General features: G+C 70.0%; 4 protein-coding genes across 5 annotated transcripts; 3 read left to right on the top strand and 1 right to left on the bottom strand.

The window, feature by feature from the left end:
• Nucleotides 1–1,323: 1,323 nt before the first annotated feature.
• GRK2 (G protein-coupled receptor kinase 2) lies at nt 1,324–8,156 on the top strand. 2 transcript variants are annotated; one of them, XM_032188508.1, is made up of 21 exons: nt 1,324–1,475; nt 1,601–1,677; nt 2,009–2,082; nt 2,363–2,464; nt 2,573–2,647; nt 3,054–3,115; nt 3,399–3,450; nt 3,721–3,812; nt 4,058–4,157; nt 4,256–4,334; nt 4,458–4,588; nt 4,950–5,044; nt 5,121–5,228; nt 5,302–5,368; nt 5,734–5,834; nt 5,930–5,996; nt 6,073–6,168; nt 6,262–6,424; nt 6,523–6,659; nt 6,855–6,965; nt 7,144–8,156. In XM_032188508.1, exons 1-21 carry the CDS (start codon nt 1,363–1,365, stop codon nt 7,303–7,305), a joined length of 2,064 nt encoding a protein of 687 aa, XP_032044399.1. In that variant the 5' UTR covers nt 1,324–1,362; the 3' UTR covers nt 7,306–8,156. The 2 variants fall into 2 exon arrangements, with proteins under 2 accessions (XP_032044399.1, XP_032044398.1); XM_032188507.1 differs by having other exon boundaries at nt 6,852–6,965; nt 7,144–8,155.
• Nucleotides 8,157–8,596: 440 nt separating this feature from the next.
• Nucleotides 8,597–12,931, top strand: ANKRD13D (ankyrin repeat domain 13D). The gene is made up of 15 exons (XM_032188510.1): nt 8,597–8,743; nt 9,184–9,319; nt 9,411–9,535; nt 9,813–9,858; nt 9,931–10,074; nt 10,290–10,479; nt 10,566–10,632; nt 10,711–10,792; nt 11,077–11,138; nt 11,219–11,349; nt 11,431–11,588; nt 11,675–11,806; nt 11,951–12,114; nt 12,229–12,308; nt 12,570–12,931. Exons 1-15 carry the CDS (start codon nt 8,654–8,656, stop codon nt 12,796–12,798), a joined length of 1,836 nt encoding a protein of 611 aa, XP_032044401.1. The 5' UTR covers nt 8,597–8,653; the 3' UTR covers nt 12,799–12,931.
• A 205-nt stretch (nt 12,932–13,136) lies between these two features.
• SSH3 (slingshot protein phosphatase 3) lies at nt 13,137–18,310 on the top strand. The gene is made up of 14 exons (XM_032187950.1): nt 13,137–13,151; nt 13,900–13,937; nt 14,057–14,210; nt 14,700–14,818; nt 14,888–14,959; nt 15,076–15,141; nt 15,717–15,905; nt 16,013–16,106; nt 16,186–16,314; nt 16,394–16,440; nt 16,524–16,670; nt 17,058–17,258; nt 17,416–17,686; nt 17,866–18,310. Exons 1-14 carry the CDS (start codon nt 13,137–13,139, stop codon nt 18,061–18,063), a joined length of 1,740 nt encoding a protein of 579 aa, XP_032043841.1. The 3' UTR covers nt 18,064–18,310.
• Nucleotides 18,311–19,126: 816 nt separating this feature from the next.
• POLD4 (DNA polymerase delta 4, accessory subunit) lies at nt 19,127–19,859 on the bottom strand (the record flags this gene model as incomplete). Its single annotated transcript, XM_032187949.1, has 3 exons — nt 19,127–19,431; nt 19,510–19,621; nt 19,712–19,859. Coding segments are annotated over 3 exons (285 nt in total), but the record flags the coding sequence as incomplete, so codon positions are not given.
• Nucleotides 19,860–20,083: the final 224 nt, after the last annotated feature.

The following is a 20,083-nucleotide window of genomic DNA, read 5'->3' as shown; positions in this document are numbered from 1 at the left end:
GCCACGGCCGGGCCCCGGCCCCGCTCCCTGGCCGGCGGCTGGAGGGGGACACGGCGGTGGCTGCCAGGGGACGGGGGGGGGCTTCGAGCAGAAAGCGGCCCGGGCGAGAGGAGGACGGGGGGAGCCGGCACCCGGCGGGGACCTCTCCCCCGACGCTCTCCTTGGCGGTGGCTCCCGTGAAAAGACAGCGGAAGAATCAAAGTTTTTCTTTTTTCCTTTGGATTGGGTTTTTTGAGTTTTGCCGTGAGAAGGGAGAGAGGTGGGGCCGAGCTGACAAGGAGCTGGGGGCGGCGCGGGGAGCCCCGGCTGCAGGGACTCCAGCCCTCACCCCGGCCCCCCTGGCGGGCGAGAATCCACAAGGAAGAAAAAGAGAGAATTATATATATAAAATCACTTAGTGATTTAAAACCAACCCAGACTGCTCCCTAAAGACAAGTCCTGCAAGAAAAGTCACTATTGTTTAAGGATTTGGTTGTGTTTTTGTTCTGTTTCAGTCCCCTCCCTCTTCCCCCCTCCCCCCCCACCCCCGGAGAAATATTGTAAATATATATTTTTTGTTGGCGATTTAGAGTCCATCTCTGATGTTTGTGCTTTAAAATTAAATGTAAGCATTAAGGGTAAAAGCAAACCCGGTCTCGCGCTCTCTCCGTTGGCACGGTTCGGGCTGGGGGGGCCGGGCTGGGGGGGGGGGGGAGCCAGCTGGCCTTTTATTTTTCTTGTCGTTTTCTTTCTATTTTGGCTTTATTTTTTGTTTGTTTTTGGTTTGTTTGGTTGTTTTTTTCCTTTATAAGCGTTCTTTGGTCTCCGTTTTGGAGAGGGTCTTGGCGTATTGCGGCAGGTAGGGGAGCGACGGTGGCGGGGGGGGGCGGAGGGCAGCCGCCGGCCTCTATGGGCGATGCTTTTGTTTCTCGGGGGCGGAATTTTTTGGAATAAAAAGTTAAAAAAAAAAAAAAAAAAAAAAGAAAGAAAAAAAACAAAACGGCGTCTCGGCTCTGCCCCTCGTTTCTCCGTTGGCGGCCGGGCCGGGGCTGACACCGGGCGGCTCCCGCGGGGCCCGGCTGCGCCCAGGCGCCCCCCCCAGGCCCGAGGCGCCCCGGGGGTGGGGCGGGCGGAAGGGGCCGGGCCCCGACACCGCCACCGCCACCGGGCCCGCCCCGCTCCGGCTCGGGGCGGCGGGGCCGAGCCCGTGCCCTTCGCCCCGCCGAGGCGCCGCCAGGCCCGGCCTGACCCGGGCGGGGGCGGGGGCGGGGGCGGGGGCGGGGCCGGCACCGGGACGGGGCGGGGCGGGGCGATTCGGTTCCGGTTCCGGTTCCGGTTCCGGGTCGTGCCGGTGCCGGCCGCGGCGGGCGGCCCCCGCGCAAGATGGCGGACCTGGAGGCGGTGCTGGCCGACGTGAGCTACCTGATGGCCATGGAGAAGAGCCGCGCCGCGCCCGCCGCCCGCGCCAGCAAGCGCATCCTGCTGCCGGAGCCCAGGTGAGCGCCGCCGCCCCGGGCCCGGGTCCGGTACCGCCGGGGGGCGGGGAGGGGGGGGAGGCACCGGGGGGGGGGGGGCTCCGGGGGGTGCCGAGCCCGGCGCTGAGCCCGGCGCTGTCCGGCAGCATCCGCAGCGTGATGCAGAAATACCTGCAGGACCGCGGCGAGCTGGCCTTCGACAAGATCTTCGCGCAGAGGATCGGTGAGTGGGGGCACCGGGGGGCACCGGGGGGCACCGGGGGGCTCCCCCCCCAGCCCCTATCCCTCCCCCCGGGGCTGTGTCCCCCCCCCCCCCCCGGTACTTCCCCTCCCTGTCACTTCCCCAGCCCGTTGCCCAGCGGGGCAGGAAGCGCCTCTGGCTTCCTCCCGGCAGCGCTGGTGGTTTCCTCGCATCCGCCCCGCGCCCTCCACCCACGCCAACCCCCCCCCCGCTGCCCCCCGAGCCCCTCACCCTGCCAAACCCCCGTCCCTTGGTCTGGGGGGGTGTGGAGTGGGGCAGGAGCCCCTCACGCCGTGGCTCTGCCCCTCCCCAGGGTACCTGCTGTTCCGGGATTTTGCCCTCAACCAGGCAGAGGAGGCCAAGCCCCTGATGGAGTTTTACGAGGAGGTGCGATCCCATGGGCAGGAGGGGGCCGGGAGCGCGACTCAATGCCTGCGGACCCTACCGATACACGGTGTGCCCGGGGCACCCAGGGGAGACGGTGCCCTGGGACCCCGGCACCTGGTAGCCACGGGTGCCAGCCAGCGGGACGTGGCACCCGGTGGGGCTGGGGTCACGTTCCCCAGGGTGCTGGACCCCGGGGACTCCCCGCCGTGGGCTGCGTGTGCCCTGCGTGGGGCCGAGCCCCGTGGGGAGCGCTGTGCCATGGGAGCTGTGCCCTCACCAGATCAAGAAGTACGAAAAGCTGGACTCGGAGGAGGAGCGAGCCTCCCGGAGCCGCCACATCTTTGACCATTACATCATGAAGGAGCTGCTGGCCTGCTCCCACGTGAGTGCCGTGCTGTGGGGAATTACACCCTCGTTTACACAGCCCTGCGTGGGCCCTGTGCCCCCAGCCCGTCTTCCTGGGGTGACCCGGTCTCGTCTCGCCGCACAGCCCTTCTCCAAGAGTGCCACGGAACACGTCCAGAGCCGCCTGAGCAAGAAGCAGGTGCCCCCAGACCTCTTCCAGGTGGGCAGCGCTGGGGACAGACAGGGGGGGCACTGCCACCTCGGGTTAATCCTTATGGTGGTGACAGGGGGCTGTGGGAACCCCAGAAGGTGCGAGGACCCTGAGGGATGCTGGTGGGAGGTGGTGAGCGGGGGGGTTCCTGTGGGGTTCTGTTGGGTCACTTGGGGCTGGAATTAACAAGGGTTAATTAATTGACTCCTCGGAGGGTGGTGGTGGAGACACCAGGTGTAGAGGTGACCGAGGGTAACAGTGGGGTCTGCAGGGGCTGGCAGTGATGACATGGGTGACCCTGGGTGGCAGCAGGGATGTGAGAAATCGGGGGGCGGGGAAGGATACCCCAGGTAACGATGGGACCGAGGGGCACGCGTGGCACTGGGGATGCAGCACTGACTCCTGTGTCCCCCAGCCCTACATTGAGGAGATCTGCCAGAACCTGCGTGGGGGCATCTTCCAGAAATTCATCGAGAGGTGAGGCGGGCGCACAGCCCCTCGGCGACCAGGGTGTCCCAGCCCAATGGGGACAAGGGTTTCCCAGCCTTGGGGCGGGTCAGGGCCCCCTTCTTAGTGAGGAGCTCTAGGGGTGTTGGTCCTCAGGGCTCGTCACCTCCAGGTCTGGCCTGAGGTCTGTGTCCCCCGACGGGGGTCCCACTTGTCTCCAGACGACTCCCAGGGGTCCCGCAGCTCTGCGACAGGTCTCGGGGGGGTCTCCGCAGGGGTCCCTCACTCTGGCCCTCTCTGTGCTTCGTTGCAGCGACAAGTTCACGCGGTTCTGCCAGTGGAAGAACGTGGAGCTGAACATCCATGTGAGCAGGGATCTGTGCGCTGCTGGAGAGGGGACGTGGGTGCCGGGGAGGAGGCTGCTGCCGTGGCGCTCGGAGGGGCACCACACAGGGCAGGGGCACCCTCGCATCCCCTGGGCAGCTCCCGCGGGTGCTGGCGGTGCTCCTGCACTCACCTTGAGGGTGTTCACGTTCCTTCCCCGGGGAAACTGAGGCAGCGTGCGGGACAGCCCCCCCGGGACGTGCCGTGCAGGTGCTCAGGGGTGACCCTGGCCTCTTTCTTGCCCGCTCCAGCTCACCATGAACGACTTCAGCGTTCACCGCATCATCGGCCGTGGCGGCTTCGGGGAGGTGTACGGCTGCCGGAAAGCGGACACGGGCAAAATGTAACGGGGGGCAGGGGGTGGCCGTGGTCCCGCAGGGGTGGGGGATGCGGTGGCGTTGCCGTGACGATAGGTGTTAGGGGTTGCAGCGGTGTCACCATGGCTGCGGCTCTCCTGGAGACACGGGGACGTCAGGGGGGCCGTGGGCGGGAGCTGGGTGCGGTGACGTGGCTGCGGGTGCTGGCGGCACAGGGACGAGGCGCCACGAGCACCAGCAGGGGACCCTGCAGGGACCCTTTGTCCCCCAGGTACGCCATGAAGTGCTTGGACAAGAAGCGCATCAAGATGAAGCAGGGCGAGACCCTGGCCCTCAACGAGCGCATCATGTTGTCCCTTGTCAGCACTGGGGTGAGGGCACTCGGGTGTGGGAGCGGGCTGGCACGCTGGCCACGGATGGGGTGCTCCTGGGCACCGCCAGCGCTGCCTGACCCCGTCTCTCGTGCCAGGACTGCCCGTTCATCGTGTGCATGTCGTACGCCTTCCACACGCCTGACAAGCTCAGCTTCATCCTCGACCTCATGAACGGTGAGAGGCCCGTGGCTGCTCCCTGTCCCCAGGGCTGGGACTCCCTTGAGCCCCCGCCTGTTTGGGCGTCCCTGGGGGAGCAGAGGGCAGTGCTGGAGTGACCACTGGTCCCCCTTGCCGCAGGGGGGGACCTGCATTATCACCTCTCACAGCACGGCGTCTTCTCGGAGGCGGAGATGCGGTTCTACGCAGCCGAGATCATCCTGGGCCTGGAGCACATGCACAGCCGCTTTGTGGTGTACCGTGACCTCAAGGTGACCGTCCCCATGGGCACACATGGACCCCGCAGGCATCAGGAGGCCCCTCTGATGTCCCCAGGCCCCGTAGAGACCCCTGACCCTGCAGCAGCCCTTGGACCCCATGGGCAGCCCCAGGTCCCATGGACACTCCCAACCCAGCAGGAAGCCCCCGGGCACCGTGGGCACCCTTGAAAAAACCCTGTGGGCACCCTGGGGACCTCAGCGGGTGCTTGCAGGTCCTGCAGGTGCCTAGGGCCTGTGGGCACCCCGTATCCCGTGGAGTGCCCCAGCCTGACACGCGTGGGCAGCCCGGCTCGGTTGCCACCCGTGCCTGCGGGCAGGGCTCAGGCTCAGGGGCAGCGCTGTGTCCCGGCAGCCAGCAAACATCCTCCTGGACGAGTTTGGGCACGTCCGCATCTCAGACCTGGGCCTGGCCTGCGACTTCTCCAAGAAGAAGCCCCATGCCAGTGTGTGAGTGTGCCTGCGCCCCCCCGCCCCCCCTCCCCCACCTGCTGGCACTGCCCCTGACCCTGCTCTGTGCCTCCAGGGGCACCCACGGCTACATGGCCCCCGAGGTGCTGCAGAAAGGAGTGGCCTACGACAGCAGCGCCGACTGGTTCTCGCTAGGCTGCATGCTCTTCAAGCTGCTCCGGGGGTGAGTGCATGGGCAGGGGGGGCAGGAGGGGTGATACAGGGGCACCACTGAGCCCCACTCCCCACGACCACAGGCACAGCCCCTTCAGGCAGCACAAGACGAAGGACAAGCACGAGATCGATCGCATGACCCTCACCATGGTGAGTGCGGGGCGCTGGGCATCGGGCTCAGCATGGAGGGAGGTGAGGACAGAGGGTCCCTGGGGGGTGAGCAGCCCTCAGAGCGTGTGTTGGTGCCACCTCCATGCGTGTGTGTGCGTGCAGAGTGACACCTGTGTGCGTGCACACGCGTGCTGTGTGTGTTTCCACATGGGTGTATGTGCATGGGCACCTGTAACCATGCGCACACGTCAGTGCGTGCGCCTCTGCGTGCCAGAACATCTCAGGTGCGCGTAGGTCCCCGTGCACATGCGTGCCTGACTCTTCGTGTCATCAAATGCATGCCATGGTGCGTGCGTGCCCTCACACGCTTGTGCAGGTGTGAGCAGCCGTGCCCTCGCCCGCAGGCCATCGAGCTGCCCGACTCCTTCTCCCCTGAGCTGCGTTCCCTGCTCGAAGGGTTGCTGCAGCGGGACGTCAACCGGCGGCTGGGCTGCATGGGGCGTGGGTGAGTCCCGGTGGGCAGGGGGAAGAAGGGGCCCACTGCAGCCACACCGCAGCCCCCGGGGGAACCACAGCGCTCACTCCTCCCTTGCTCCTCAGGGCTCAGGAGGTGAAGGAGGAGCCCTTCTTCAAGGGTCTGGACTGGCAGATGGTTTTCCTGCAGAAGGTGAGGGGCATGGCACAGGGGCGGGGGTGCGGGGGCGCAGGAGGCACCCCCTGGACGCCCCCTCTCCCACCTGCAGTACCCACCGCCCCTGATCCCACCCCGGGGCGAGGTGAACGCAGCTGACGCCTTCGACATCGGCTCCTTTGATGAGGAGGACACAAAGGGCATCAAGGTACTGGGGCGGCGGGGCTGGGCTGCTGCCCACGTGCAGGGAGGCGGGGGGCTGGGGTGGGCGCCTGGTGCTGACCCTGTGCCTCCCTGCCAGCTGCTAGAGAGCGACCAGGAGCTGTACCGCAACTTCCCGCTCACCATCTCAGAGCGGTGGCAGCAGGAGGTGACAGAGACGGTCTTTGACGCTGTCAACGCTGACACGGACAAGCTGGAGGCTCGCAAGAAAGCCAAGAACAAGCAGCTGGGCCATGAGGAGGGTGAGTGGGGCCGGGTGTTCTCTGGGTCCCCCGCTGCCTCTGGCTGTGCCCGGGCGGTCCCAGCGCTGACACTCTCTCCCCTGGTGCTGCGGAGACAGACTATGCCATGGGCAAGGACTGCATCATGCACGGGTACATGTCCAAGCTGGGCAACCCCTTCTTGACGCAGTGGCAGCGCCGCTACTTCTACCTCTTTCCCAACCGCCTGGAGTGGCGTGGGGAGGGCGAGTCGCCGGTAAGGCGGGCAGGGGCAGGGGGGGAGCAGGGCGAGCCGTGCAGGGTGCAGCTGGTGGGCATCAGCGGGGGCTCAAGGCAGCGGGATGTGCACCAACAGGCACGGCACTGTGAGGGGTAGAGGGTGCACGGGGACGTGGGGGGCTCGGCGTGGGTGTAGGGACTGGGGGCCGGGCTGAACCTGTCCCCCCAGCAGTCTCTGCTCACCATGGATGAGATCGACTCGGTGGAGGAGACGCAGGTGAAGGAGCGCAAGTGCATCCTGCTCCGCATCCGCGGCGGCAAGCAGTTCGTGCTGCAGTGTGACGTGAGTGTGCCCTGGGCCAGCCCACTGGGTGCTGGCCACCTCCCGCCCCTCGCTAGCCATCCCCTGGGGGAGGGCTAGTCACTTTGGCTGGGCACTGGCTACACGTTGCCTGGTGCTGGCAAGCCCTGAGCCCTGGTGCCACAGGGAGCCCTGCTCTGACCTGTGCCCTGCCCCGCAGAGTGACCCCGAGCTGGTGCAGTGGCGGAAGGAGCTGCGGGACGCCCAGCGCCAGGCCCAGCAGCTGCTGCAGCGAGTGCCACGCATGCAGAGCAAGCCCCGCTCGCCCGTGGTGGAGCTCAGCAAAGTGCCGTTCATCCAGCGCTCCGCCAACGGGCTCTGACCGCGCGCCCTCCTCCCCACCTCCCACCCCACCTCTAATTTATTGGGTTGGGTTCCCACGTGCCCCCGCTCCTCGGCATCCCTGGGCCAGGCACTGCGGGGATGCCCCGTGCCACATCCAGCCCTGTGCCCTGGCACCCCCGGGGGCAGGCGTGGAGGGGGCTCAGCCGCCAGCAGGGAGCTGGTGCTGGCCACGTGGCTCGTTCCCCGGCGTCCCCCCGGTCCTCTGCGACCTGTCCAGCTGAGATGAAGGTAGCCCCATGCCCTTCTCCCCGCCTGCTGCTCTGCCCCCAGCCTGGTGCCTGCTTCACCACCGCCATCTGTGCCAAACAGGGCGGGCGGCTGCCCCCCCTCCCCTCCACGCAGGTCAAGACCTGCCCCTTCCCTTCACCCCTAGCCTTTGCCCTGGCCCCTTTTGTGCCCGTCCTGTGGGTGCCAAGTCCTTGATGTGCCCGTGAGAGTGAGTGCGTGCGTGCTTGCCTAGGGGACCCCTGTAAATACTGTGCTATGGGTCCCCTGCCCCTCCGTCCCCCCCCTGCGCTGGGTGGGGGCACCCCCGGGCAGGGGGTGGGCAAGGAGAGGGCAGCAGGGTCCCCCTCTGCGTGCTGTCGCCTTGCTGCCCGTGTCCCCAGCGCCGGGGTGCCGTCGTCGCCCGTTTCCCCCAGCCCTGGTGGCATCTGTAAATATTGGTCTGCAGCCGCTGCGCTCCGGGGGGATGATGCTGGCGGGGCGCCACGGGGCAGGGCCTGGGTGTGAGTGAGATTTTAATGAGCGGAGACGTGAGAATGGAGAGAAAAAAAAAAAGAGAGAGAGAGAGAGAGGAAAAAAAAAAAAAAAAAAAAAAGAGTTTTTATAATAAAGATGTGGAAAAACACCGTCCGCCTGCATCCTGGGGCGGGAGCCTCCGCGCTGTCCCCGGGTGACCGCGGCTCTGCCGGCGTTCCTGGGCCGCTCCCCGCCCGGGGGCTGTGCCCAGCGCCGGCGGGACGGGACGGGACGGGACGGGAGGGGACCGGGGGGCGGAGGGGGGAGCCCCCGGGGCATCGCTGCCCCCGCTCGGCTGAGGGACGAGACGGGGGTCCCGGAGCCGGGGGCGGTGCAGGGGTCGGGCCCCCGCGGTCCCCGTGCGCGGTGCCCGTGCGCGGTGGCGGCTCCGCGGTGCCGGTGGCGGCCCCGGTGCTCCCGGCCGCCGTGCCCGGTGCCGGCCCCGCCCCGCGCCGCCGCGCTGCGCCGCCGCCGCCGCCGCCCCCGCGCGCAGCCATTGCGGGCAGGCCCGGAGCCGCGGCACGGCCCCCCCCGCGCCCTGCCCGGCCCGCTGCGGCCCCCCCCCCCGGGGACATGGTGCGGGGATGGCCCGGGCCGCCGACACCTTCCCGCTGCACCGCCTCGTCTGGCACAACCGGCACCAGGCGCTGGACAGCGCCCTGCGCTCAGGATCGGTGGGCGCCGCGCTGCCGCCGCCGCGACGGGGGGCCGGGGTTTTTTTGGGGAGGGGGGGGGAGCACCGGGGGGATCCGCACCGCCGGCACCGGGCACCGGGGGGGAGCTGGGGAGCGCTGGGACAGGAGGGGGTGGGGGTGCTGGGAGCTGCGGGAGGGGGCTCCGGGATGGGAGGGGACCGGAGGCGCTGGGGTGGCTCTGGGGGCTGCGAGAGGGGGGAGACGGGGAGGCTGCGGGCACCGGGGGCACCGGGACAGGGTGCTGGGGCAGCGGGGGACGGGGAGCGCTGCGGGGACAGGGCCTTGAGACCGAGGGACCGGGGCTGGGAGCGCTCGGGGGCTGCTGGGGACAGGGGGGAGCTGGGGGCGCAGGGAGCTGGGGGGGCTGGGGGGTGACGGGGAGGGCATGGGGCGCCTCGTGACCCTGCCCGCGCCCGCAGCACGATGTGGAGCTGATGGACCCCCGCGGGCGGACCCCGCTGGAACTGGCCGTGTCCCTCGGGCACCTGGAGTCGGCGCGGGTGCTGCTGCGGCACAACGCCAACGTGGGCCGGGAGAACGCCAACGGCTGGACAGGTAGGTGGGCACGGGGGGCCGCCGGCGCAGGGCGGGAGGCGCAGGGACACCGGCGCCGGCGGCGCCCGGCTGATGGCACCCCGTGCCCCAGTGCTGCAGGAGGCGGTGAGCACGGGGGACCCCGAGATGGTGCAGCTGGTGCTCCAGTACCGCGACTACCAGCGAGCGACGCGGCGGCTCGCCGGCATCCCCGAGCTGCTCAGCAAGCTGCGTCGGGTACGGCCCTGCCGGGGTGGGCACCGGGCACCGCTGGCGCTGGGGTCCCGCCAGGCTGGGGACTGGGGGTCACGGAGGCTGCTGGCGAGCTCCTGGGGCCCCCCGCAGGACGCCCATCTCCCCCAGGACCCCCCAATTGGTTGTTCCCCAGACCCCCTACCCGCAATTCGGCCTCTGCCGAGGATCCCCACTGGGGCTCTGTTCCCCCTGGGACCCTCCTGCTGCAGCCCCCCCGCCGTGTCACCCCTCTGCCCTGTGACGCCCTCATCTCTTCCAGGCCTCCGACTTCTACGTGGAGATGAAGTGGGAGTTCACGAGCTGGGGTGAGCAGGGCCGGGGGCTGGGGCCGGGGGGGGCCGCCCCCACCCTGCTGCTGACGGGTGCCGGTGCCGCAGTGCCGCTGGTCTCCAAGGTGTGCCCCAGCGACGTCTACCGCGTCTGGAAGCGGGGCGAGAGCCTCCGGGTTGACACCACGCTGCTGGGCTTCGAGCACATGACATGGCAGCGGGGCCGCCGCAGCTACATCTTCAAGGGAGAAGGTTGGCTCCAGCACCCTCAGACCCTGCAGCCACCCCCCAGGGGTCCCCCTGGCACCCGTGCATTGCACGTAGTCACCCAGACGGACGTTGGATCCCCTACGGAGACCCCAGATGCCCCCAGGGGCAGGGGCAGACTGGGTGCCAGGGGTTCCCATCCCTGCAGTGGGCATGGTGGGGCCAAGGGCAGGCGCTGACCCCCCCTTCCCCACGTGCAGAGGAGGGGGCGGTGGTGATGGAGGTGGACCACGACAAGCAGGTGGTCTACACCGAGACGCTGGCGCTGGCCCTGCACGAGCCCGACCTGCTGCTGGCGGCCATGCAGCCCTCGGAGGAGCACGTGGCCGGGCGGCTGACGTCGCCCATCGTCTCCACGCACCTCGACACGAGGAACATCGCCTTTGAGCGGTGCGTGGGGGGGTGCTCGTGGCGGGGAGGCCAGCAGGGCACAGGCGCGGTGGCCGCGGGCCTGATGCCTCCACACCCCTTCCCAGGAACAAGTCGGGGATCTGGGGCTGGCGCTCGGAGAAGATGGAGGTGGTCAGTGGCTACGAGGCCAAGGTGCGCCTGGTGGGGCGGGGGGCAGGGGGGCCGTGGTGTCCCCAGGGCTGACCCTGTCCCTGTGTCTTGTCTCTGCAGGTGTACAGCGCCAGCAACGTGGAGCTGGTCACCAAGACCAGGACCGAGCACCTCTCTGACCAGGACAAGTCACGCAGCAAAGGTGACAGCCCCAGCGACCGTGGGGGGGGCTGCCAGCAGTGGGGGCTCACCCCCCTCCCGGGTCAGGGCCCTCCTCCTTCCTGGGTGCACTGCATGTGGGGTGATGTGGGGCAGCCTGGGGGGTGATGCTGGGCACTGTGGGGAGTGACATTGGGCATTGAGCAGGATTGATATGGGGCATCGTGGGTGGTGATGTGGGGCAGCACGTGGGGGTGATGTGGGGCACGGTGCTGGGTGCACTGTGCCTGCCTGCACTACCCCCTGCACCTCGGGGTCTCCCTGCAGGCTCCAGGACTCCCTTTCACTCCTTCCTGGGCCTGGCGCAGCAGCACGGCACCCACAACGGGGTGAGCGGTGGGCAGGGGGCCTGGGGGCGATGCGGGGCAGGGCAGGGCTGAGCCGTGCCCCCTGCCGCCGCCCTCCCCAGGCACCCGTGCTGCAGGCGGCCAGCCCCACCAACCCCACGGCCATCACCCCCGAGGAGTACTTCGACCCCCACTTCGACCTGGAGGCCCGCAACATCGGGCGCCCCATCGAGGTGTCCAGCAAGGTGCAGAGGTGAGCACCGGGGCCGGGGGGAGGCAGGACACGGTGGCGGGGCGCGGGGGGCTCCCTGTGCCCACGCCGCTGCCCGGGCAGGTTCAAGGCGACGCTGTGGCTATGCGAGCAGCACCCGCTGTCGCTGGCGGAGCAGGTGACGCCCATCATCGACCTGATGGCCATCTCCAACGCCCACTTCGCCAAGCTGCGCGACTTCATCACCCTCAAGCTGCCCCCTGGCTTCCCTGTCAAGATCGGTGAGGTTGGGGCTGCGAGGCCGGGGGCTGCGGGAGGGGCAGGGCCCGCCCGGCACGGGGCCGCTGACCCCCCCTGGTGCCCCCAGAGATCCCCCTCTTCCACGTCCTCAACGCCCGCATCACCTTCAGCAACCTCTGCGGCTGCGACCAGCCGCTGGGCTCCGTGCGGGTCTGCGCCCCTGCCCAGCCCCCCGGCGCGCAGCCCCCCGGCCCTGGAGGTGAGCGATGGGGGTGCCCCGGGGAGGGTGGGGGCATCGGGGCGGGGGGATCCCCACGGGGGTGGCGTGAGCGCGGGGCGCTGCGGGGTGCTGCGGGGTGCCCCACGGGCAGTGGCGGTGCCCCCAGCGGTGGCGGTGCCGCAGGCTGGCCCTTCCCGTGCGAGGTGGAGCCGGGGGTGTTCGAGGTGCCGCCGGGCTACACGGTGCTGGGCGCGGGGCGCAGCGAGCCCCTGCGGGACGAGGACGACGACCTGCTGCAGTTCGCCATCCAGCAGAGCCTGCTGGACGCCGGCACCGAGACCGACCAGGTGAGGCCCCGCCCCCCGCGGAGAGGCCCCGCCTACATCGTGGCCACGCCCCGTTAGGCTCCTCCCCCTTCGCGCGAGGCTCCGCCCCCTCGCACGAAGCCCCGCCCCCCGCAGGTGACGGTGTGGGAGGCGCTGACCAACACGCGGCCCGGCGCCCGCCCGCCGCCCTACGACGAGGAGCTGCAGCTGGAGCGGTGAGGCTCCGCCCACGGGGGGGCGGGGTCTGAGGGGGGAGCCCCGCCCACCACGCCCGAAAGTGGGCGGGGCTTGGCTGGAAGGGGCGGGGCTCGGAGGCATCAGGGCGGGGTGGGTGGGGAGGTGGGCGGGGTTAGTTGGGGCTGGGGGCGGGGGTTGATTGGAGGGGCGGGGCTTGTTGTGTTGGGGGCGGGGCTTGCCCCGGGGGCGTGGCCTCAGCGCTGTCCCGCAGGGCGCTGCAGGAGAGCCTGCTGCTGCAGGCGGGGCCCGGCGCCGCCCCCCCGGCGGGGCCCCCACCGGGGGCAGGAGGCGGCGGCGCCCCCCCCCCCGGTCCCGGCGGCGCCCCCCGGTTACGGCGGCAGCTTCGCGGAGCAGCTGCGGCTGGCCATGGCGCTGTCGGAGCAGGAGCAGGAGGAGCGCGAGCGGCGCCGGCGGGAGGAGGACGAGGAGCTGCAGCGCATCCTGCGCCTCTCCCTCACCGACAAGTAGCGCGGGGGGGGGCCCGGCACCGGGACCCTCCCCCCGCACCCCGCCGGGCCCGGCACGGCCCCCCCCGTGCCCCCCGGTGCCGTGCGGGGTCCGTCGGGGCTGTACATAGGCTATACATACAGACGTACCCACCGCGCTGTGTCCGACTGTGCCTGGCCGCGGGGCGGCCCCGGGGGGGGGACGGGGGGGGCTCCCCAGACGGCCGACCTGGCCCCGTGCCCCCGGAGGGGCTGCCCCGGGGTTGGCGGGGGCGGGGCCGGGGCGGGGCCGTGCCCGCTGCCGCTCCCGGGCCGTTCCCGTGCCCGCCGCTTCCTGGTGCGGGGCGGCGCGGCGGGGGCATGGCGCTGGTCACCGTGCGGCGGGCGGGGGGGGGCCGCGGTGAGTGCGGGACCGGGGCGGGACGGGGCGGGACGGGACGGGATGGGGGGGGCCGCCGGGTGCTGCCGGAACGGGCCGGGCCGGGCTGGGACGGGCCCCGCCGCCGCGGGGGGGGTGGCGGAGCTGCGGGCAGCCCCCACCGCTCCCGGGGCCGCCGCGGTTTCGGGCCCCTCTCGTCCGCTCCCAGCACGGGGCCGGGGGCTGCCCGCTGAGCAGAGGGGGGGGCGATGTCCTCAGATGCTCCCAGTAAAGCCCCGCTCGTCCCCAGTGCTCCCAGTATGTTCGCTAAGGGGGCTGCCCCCCTGGATCCCGCTGGCTGGAGGGACTGTCCCGGGGACTCTCGGGGCAGTCCGGGGCTGTCCCAGTGCCTCCCAGTTGGGAACAGGTTGTCCCAGTAGCTCCCAGCCCCTACCCGCCCCCCGCACCGACCGCTGGGCCTTATCAGGGCGCACAGCCCCTGCCAGCACTTCCCCTGGGCAGCGCCCAGCGTGGGAGGGGGGGCTGGGGTCAGGACCTCCCCAGGGGTCTCAGCTCCCAGGGACCCCTCCCCAGTCCCTGTAGGACCCTGCTGTGCCCATGCTGGGGGGTGAGGGGGAGAGAGGGAGGGGCAGGGTGTCGCTGTCCCAGGGCACCCACCCCAGTGTCCCAGTGGGACGTGCTGGGGGGCCTCGCCGTGCCCGTGGTCACGCTTCCCTTGGGGCGCTGCCCCCCCCACGTTTGCAGGAGGACAATGTGCCCAGGCGCGGCCAGCTGCAGCGGCGGTGAGAAGGGGTCCCCAAATCATGGGACGGGGGCCTGGGGCACCGGGGTGGGGATGGGACGGCGTTGTCCCCTCCCCGCTGCTGCACCCCGTGTCCTGCTCAAAGCCCTGCTGCCCCAGGCAGAGTTTCGTCATGGTCAAGGGAGCTGCCTTGCTGCTGCCTGCCGAGGAGCCGCTGGTGGCTGAGCCCCCCCCAGCTGCGCCCCCGGGGCGGCAGGAGCAGCACCTCCAGCTCATGATGCAGCTGCTGCGTCCCCAGGATGCCATCCGTCTGGTAGGGCACGGCCACCTCCCCGGGGATGGGATGGGACAAGAGCAGAATGGGGACGTTGACAGGGAAATAGCGGAGATGAGGATGGGCTGGGGACACGATGGGGACCGGGATGCAGATGGCGACAAGGATGGGATGAGGATGCAGGTGCTGATGGGATGGGAATAGGGACGAGATGAGGATGAGGATGGGAGTGAAGCAGGGATGGGGACAGGATATGGATGGCAGTGAGAATGGTAACGAGGATGGGATGTGGATAGGGTAGGGACAGGATGGGTCAGGATGGGCATGGCAATAGGGACAGGCTAGGGACTGGGATGGGGTGGATGGGGAGGAGATGGGATGCAGACAGCGATGGTGATGGTAACAGGACTGGGGATGCGTCGGGGCCCAGGGTGCTTGCAGGTCATCCCCAGCCCCACGGGCGCAGGGGGCAGAGCAGCTGTGCTGCCCCGGGGGTGCAGGGTCTCCCCTCAGCCTTCCCCATCCCAGGCGGTGCGGCTGGAGTCGGTGCGGCCGCAGCGGGTGAGGTACCTGCTGGTGGTGCGGCCGGAGGAGGCAGGTGCCGAGGGGCAGACGGTGCTGCTGGGTGTGGACTTCCCACACGAGGGGTGAGTGGAGCTGGGAGACCGAGGGGGGGGTCAGAGGCAGCCTGCCCCCCTGACCTGCGCCCACCCCAGGTCCACCCGTTGCACCCTGGGCATGGTGCTGCCCCTCTGGAGCGACACCCAGGTCTTCCTCGATGGTGACGGGTAAGGGGGAGCCTCCTGGGGAGGTGGAGAGGGGGCTGGTGGGGTGGACAGAGCCTGCAGGAAGGAGTGGGGCAGGGGTGACCACCCTGACCCGTGTGTGTCCCTGTGGTGCCCAGGGGGTTCAGCGTGATGTCGGGGGGGCAGACCCGAATCTTCAAGCCCATCTCTGTCCAGACCATGTGGTGAGCCAGCGGCTGGGCACCACCGTGGGCATGGGGGATGTGGGTATCACTGTGGGCATGGGGGATGTGGGTATCACCGTGGGCACGAGGGAAGTGGGCACCACTGTGGCATGGGGAACGTGGGCATGGCAGGTGTGGGCACCACTGTGGCACAGGGGGATGTGAGCACCTCTATGGCACGGGGAACATGGGCGCAGCTATGGCACTTGGGACATGGCATGGGGGATGTGGGCACCACTGTGGTATGGGGAACGTGGGCATGGCAGGTGTTGGCACCACTATGGCATGGGGATATGGGCACCACTATGGCACAGGGGATATGGGCACCACTATGGCACAGGGGATGTGAGCACCACTATGGCATTGGGGACATGGGCATGGGAGGTGTGGGCATCACCATGGACACAGGCGTGAGCAGGGGCTGTGTGGGTGGGCTTTGGATGCGGGCAGAGGACACAGGGCCGTGGGGCGATGTCACAGGCACCGTAATGTGTGGGGCTGGGAGATGAGGTCCTGGGAAGAGGCCGCGGTGTGGGCAGGGCGAGGGGGCCGCGTGCCAGGCTCCTGTGCGGCAGGGCCGTGCTGCAGGAGCTGCACCGAGCCTGCGAGCAGGCGGCCCACGGGGGGCACATCCCCGGGGGCCATGCGCTGCTCTGGGCCCGGGACTACGCGGCTGCGCTGAGCTCGGAGCAGAGCTGCCTCAACGAGTGGCTGGCCATGGCCGACCTGGAGTCCGTGCGCCCCGGCTCCCCCCAGCCCTCGGGGTAAGCCCCGGCCCCGTGCTGCCCCCCTGGGATAGGGTTGGGGGGGTGCTTCCAGTTTGGGGGGCTGCGGGGTGGGGGCGCAGGCTGAGGTGCCGTGGTGGTGCCAGGCTGGCGGTGCCGGAGCTGACGGAGCAGGCGGTGCGGGCGCTGCTGCGCGACGTCCTGGCCTCCGCTGACCTGGAGAGCGTCACCTCCAAGGAGGTGGGTGCCAGGGACCGGGGGTGGGCTGGGGAATGGGGTGGGGGGGTCCCGTTCGCATCCCTCACCCCCTCGGTGCCAGGTGCGGACGGAGCTGGAGCGGCGCACGGGGCGCAGCCTGGCCCAGCACAAGGACTTCATCGACAACGAGATGCTGCTGGTGCTGGCGCAGATGGACCGGCCCTCCTGCATCTTCCCGCACCTCTACCTGGTGGGCAGCGGGGCAGGGTGTGGGCAGGGCACGGGTGGGCTGCAGGAGCGGCTGTCCCCAACCGTCCCTGCTGGCACAGGGCTCCGAGTGGAACGCTGCCAACCTGGAGGAGCTGCAGCAGAACCGGTGGGTGAGGGGCTATCCGCGGCGGGGCGGGCACGGGGGCAGCGGGGAGCACGGCCCCTATCCTCCGCGCCTACACTCTGCAGCATCACCCACATCCTGAACGTGGCGCGGGAGATTGACAACTTCTTCCCGGCGCTGTTCACCTACATGAACGTGCGGGTGTACGACGAGGAGGCGGCCGAGCTCCTGCCCCACTGGAACGATACCTTCCTCTTCCTCTCCGACGTCAAGTCAGTGGGGACAGGGCGTGCTGGGGATGTGGCAGGGCAGGGGTCACCGGGGCACGGAGCATGGGGGGCTCGGTGGGGGTCCTAGGGCAGGACCGGGGAGGCAGAGGGGTGCAGGGAGGGGGCATCTTGATGGCTGAGGTGCTGGGGGCCCTGGGGGATGCTGGAAGGTGGGGGACTCTGGGTCTCTGAGGACGTCGGGGGTGTTAGGGACACGGGGTCCATTGGGAATAGGTCCTTGGGGACACGGGTAATCCTTTGGACACGTGGGCAGGGAGGCACTGGGGCTACTGGTGGCACTGGGAGCTGGGCGGCCGAGGGGCCCGGGGTCCCTGGGGACGGTGGGTCCCTAGGGGCGCCGGGAGCTGTGTCGCAGTGCGGCTGCCGCAGGGCCCGCGGGGGCCGGGCGCTGGTGCACTGCCGCATGGGGCTGAGCCGCTCGGCCGCCACGGTGCTGGCCTACGCCATGAAGGAGTTCGGGTGGCCCCTGGAGCGGGCGCTGCGGCACGTGCAGTGCTGCCGCCCCGGCGTCCTGCCCAACCCCGGCTTCATGCGCCAGCTCGACTTCTACCAGGGCATCCTGAGCGCCAGGTGGGCGGGGCGAGCGGCTGGGCGGGGTCACACGAACCACGCCCGTTCGATGGATGTGGGTGGGGCCAAATGGGGACACGCCCCCTTGGCCTTTTTAGCCCCGCCCTCACCGGCAGGGGCTGGGGGTAGCGGGTGACCGCGGGTGCTCCCCTGGCAGCCGGCACAGCGTCCTGTGGGAGCCCCGGGCGGCAGAGCGCGTGTCCCAGCCGGAGCCCGAGGAGGCTGCCCCAGGGGATGAGGGGGCCCTGCCCGAGCCCCGAGCCCCGTCCCCGCAGCCCCCCGAGGAGGCGAGCAGGCAGCCGGCGGGGCCAGGGCTGTCGGGAGCCCCCCAGCGCCCCCGCATCTCCCTCTGTGCCGTCATGCGGAGCATCAGCCTGATGGAGTCCCCGCAGCCCCCCGAGCTGCTGGGGGAGCCCCTCGGTGGGGAGGTGAGTGCCGGGGCAGGGGGCACCGGGGGAGGGCAGGGGACGGGGTGAGGTTGTGGCACCAAGCATGGCCCATGGGGTGCTGACCATGGTGGGGCCACAGGTACACGGTGCTGGGCTGGGGATGCTGGGGGCCGTGGGGTGCTGCGGCTCTGTCTGGAAGCCCCTCCTGCTTCCCGCAGGTGTTTGAGGCCACAGAAGTGCCGGGGGACCCTGGGGACCCAGGGGGGTCACCCCCGGGGGCACGGCCCAGCTCCCGGCCCCGACGTGTAGTGCGCCAGGCCAGTGTGGATGGAGGCCCAGCCGGTGCAGAAGCCCCCAGCCCACCCGCCTCCGGCTGCGACCCTGCCCTTGCCCCCACCTCCCCCCTTGCCCCCTAGCCCCAGCGGGGAGGAGGACAAGGGGCAGGCCCCCTGCCATGGCACCAGGGGATGGGGCAGGGCAGGGGCCCGCTGCCCGCCACCCCCCAGCCTGCATTTTGGGGCACGGGGCGGCACTGCCTCACCCCATACCCGGGGCACTGCTGCACCCCTGGGGGGTGACACAGCCCCCGGGCCACACCTCGCCACGCCGGCCCCCTGCACCAGCACGGCACCAGCCTGACAATAAAGCACATTATGGACGGTGTTGGCGTGGGGACCCTGCCTCTGCATGGGGGGCTCGGTGGGGACAGGCGTGGGGCTGCCCTGAGGGCGGCGCGGGGTAACGGCAGTGGGGTCGGGGCAGCTCGGGGAGGAGGCGCCGCGCACTACAACTCCCGGCAGGCCTTGCGCGCGGCTGCCGCGCCCCGCCCGGCTTCTCCGCCCGCGGGCCTCATGGGAAATGTGGTCCGGGCAGAGGGCGGCTGCGGCGCCATCTTGTGCGAGGCTGGGGGGGGGCGGGTGTGAAGCCTGCAGGCTGTAGGAACCGGGGGCTGGGCTCCTACACCGGGGGGGCCCCGCACGTAGGGAGCTGCCTGGAGACCCCACAGCGGGACGGGACGGCTGAAGGGTGCGGGGCTGGTCCCGGGTCTCACGGTGGCTGGCTGCAGCGCTCCACTGGCACGTAGCCGACACGCTTCGGTGGTGTGCCAACGGCCCACCAGGAGGCTAATAAATTAAGTAACCGATAGCCTAAATAATTAACAAACTCACTCTTTTATTAATTTGTGCTTACACGATCCTGCACGCTATTAAACAGCAAAGCTACTAACAATCAAATCAATCCCACAGGACTGACCCCCCCCACGCCTCTGGGAGGCAGACGCAATGCGGGCTCCCGTGGGCCATCCAAGTGGCCCCATCCAAACACTTCTGGCATTGCCTCTACCCCGGTCACCTCAGCTCAACGGGGGATGAGCAGTTTGGTCACCTCAGAAGGGACAGCTCTGCCTGCGCCCCTTCTCCTCCTCAGCTGTCCCTCTCCCCCCACTGTCCCTCTTCTCACCTGCAAGCCCCCCGCCAGCACCCCTCTACCTCCCACCCCAGGTCCCCCTTGAGCCCTCTCATCCTTGCCACCGGGCGCCTCGCATCGCCGCTGCCGTCATCCCCACGCAGGGCAGGGGAGGCTGGCCAGCACCGGGGTCCTGCGGCACGATGCCACCGGGTGTCATGCCGCAGGACCCCGGTGCTGGCAGCAACGCTCTGTGCCCGCACAGCCTCTCGGCTCGCTTCCCCCAGCACACGCCACGCTGCAGCCACCTCATCCACACCAGCCTTTCTTTACTCCATGTCCCTTCGCTGGCTCAGAGCCCGTACTCATGCCAGAGGCTGGGGGGATAGAAGGAGGTCAACGAGCAGCTCCCAGTCCCTGCTGCCCCCCCAAGCCCACCCCGGTCCCATACACACCTGTAGGTGACTGCGGGGTCATCGCAGTGCTCCAGGAGGGCGTCGCGGACTGGGAACGGGGGGCTCAGCCCCAGTGCCTGCGCCCGCTCCCAGCGCTGCAGGCGGGTGATGCCTATGGGAGGAACACGGGGGGGGCGTTATGAACTGGGGGGCGTTATGAATTAGGGGGGGGCGTTATGAATTTTGGGAGGGGGGCGCTCACCCGTGCAGGGGCCGTACTCCCAGGCCAGGTCGAAGCTCCGCAGCATGTCCAGGAGATCCGGGGGGACCCGGGGGGGCGACGGGGGCTCCTGGGCTGCCTCCTGCGTGGGTACGGGGGGGGGGCGCGGGGGCGGGACGACCGCGGGCCCCGCCCGCCGCCCCCGCCCCTTGCCGCGCTCCCCCCGCCGCGCCGCGGGGCCGGCCTTGCTGTCGGTGCGCCCCGGCCGCCGGTGCCGCCGTGGGAAGGAGTCGGTGATGAGCCCGGTGCGCTCCATGGCCTGCGGACGGGGCGGCTGCGGCACGGCACGGCACGGCACCGCCCCCCCCGTGCTGTCCCCGACCCCCCCCGGTTGTTCCGTCCCCCTCTCCTCCA

This window comes from Aythya fuligula, chromosome 5 (assembly GCF_009819795.1).
Source record: "Aythya fuligula isolate bAytFul2 chromosome 5, bAytFul2.pri, whole genome shotgun sequence".
In the NCBI taxonomy this organism is placed as follows: Eukaryota; Metazoa; Chordata; class Aves; order Anseriformes; family Anatidae; genus Aythya; species Aythya fuligula.
This window is presented reverse-complemented; position numbering and strand designations above follow the sequence as displayed.

Coding starts and splice junctions, on each gene's coding strand:
- SSH3 (XM_032187950.1), top strand. Junction 16,315..16,393: donor TCTTCCCGCACCTCTACCTG/GTGGGCAGCGGG, acceptor CTGCTGGCACAG/GGCTCCGAGTGGAACGCTGC. Junction 17,687..17,865: donor GGGAGCCCCTCGGTGGGGAG/GTGAGTGCCGGG, acceptor TGCTTCCCGCAG/GTGTTTGAGGCCACAGAAGT.
- GRK2 (XM_032188507.1), top strand. CDS start 1,363: ATGGCGGACCTGGAGGCGGTGCTGGCCGACGTGAGCTACCTGATGGCC. Junction 5,045..5,120: donor AAGAAGCCCCATGCCAGTGT/GTGAGTGTGCCT, acceptor CTGTGCCTCCAG/GGGCACCCACGGCTACATGG. Junction 6,169..6,261: donor AGGACACAAAGGGCATCAAG/GTACTGGGGCGG, acceptor CCTCCCTGCCAG/CTGCTAGAGAGCGACCAGGA.
- ANKRD13D (XM_032188510.1), top strand. CDS start 8,654: ATGGCCCGGGCCGCCGACACCTTCCCGCTGCACCGCCTCGTCTGGCAC. Junction 10,793..11,076: donor GGACAAGTCACGCAGCAAAG/GTGACAGCCCCA, acceptor GTCTCCCTGCAG/GCTCCAGGACTCCCTTTCAC. Junction 11,139..11,218: donor AGCACGGCACCCACAACGGG/GTGAGCGGTGGG, acceptor CGCCCTCCCCAG/GCACCCGTGCTGCAGGCGGC.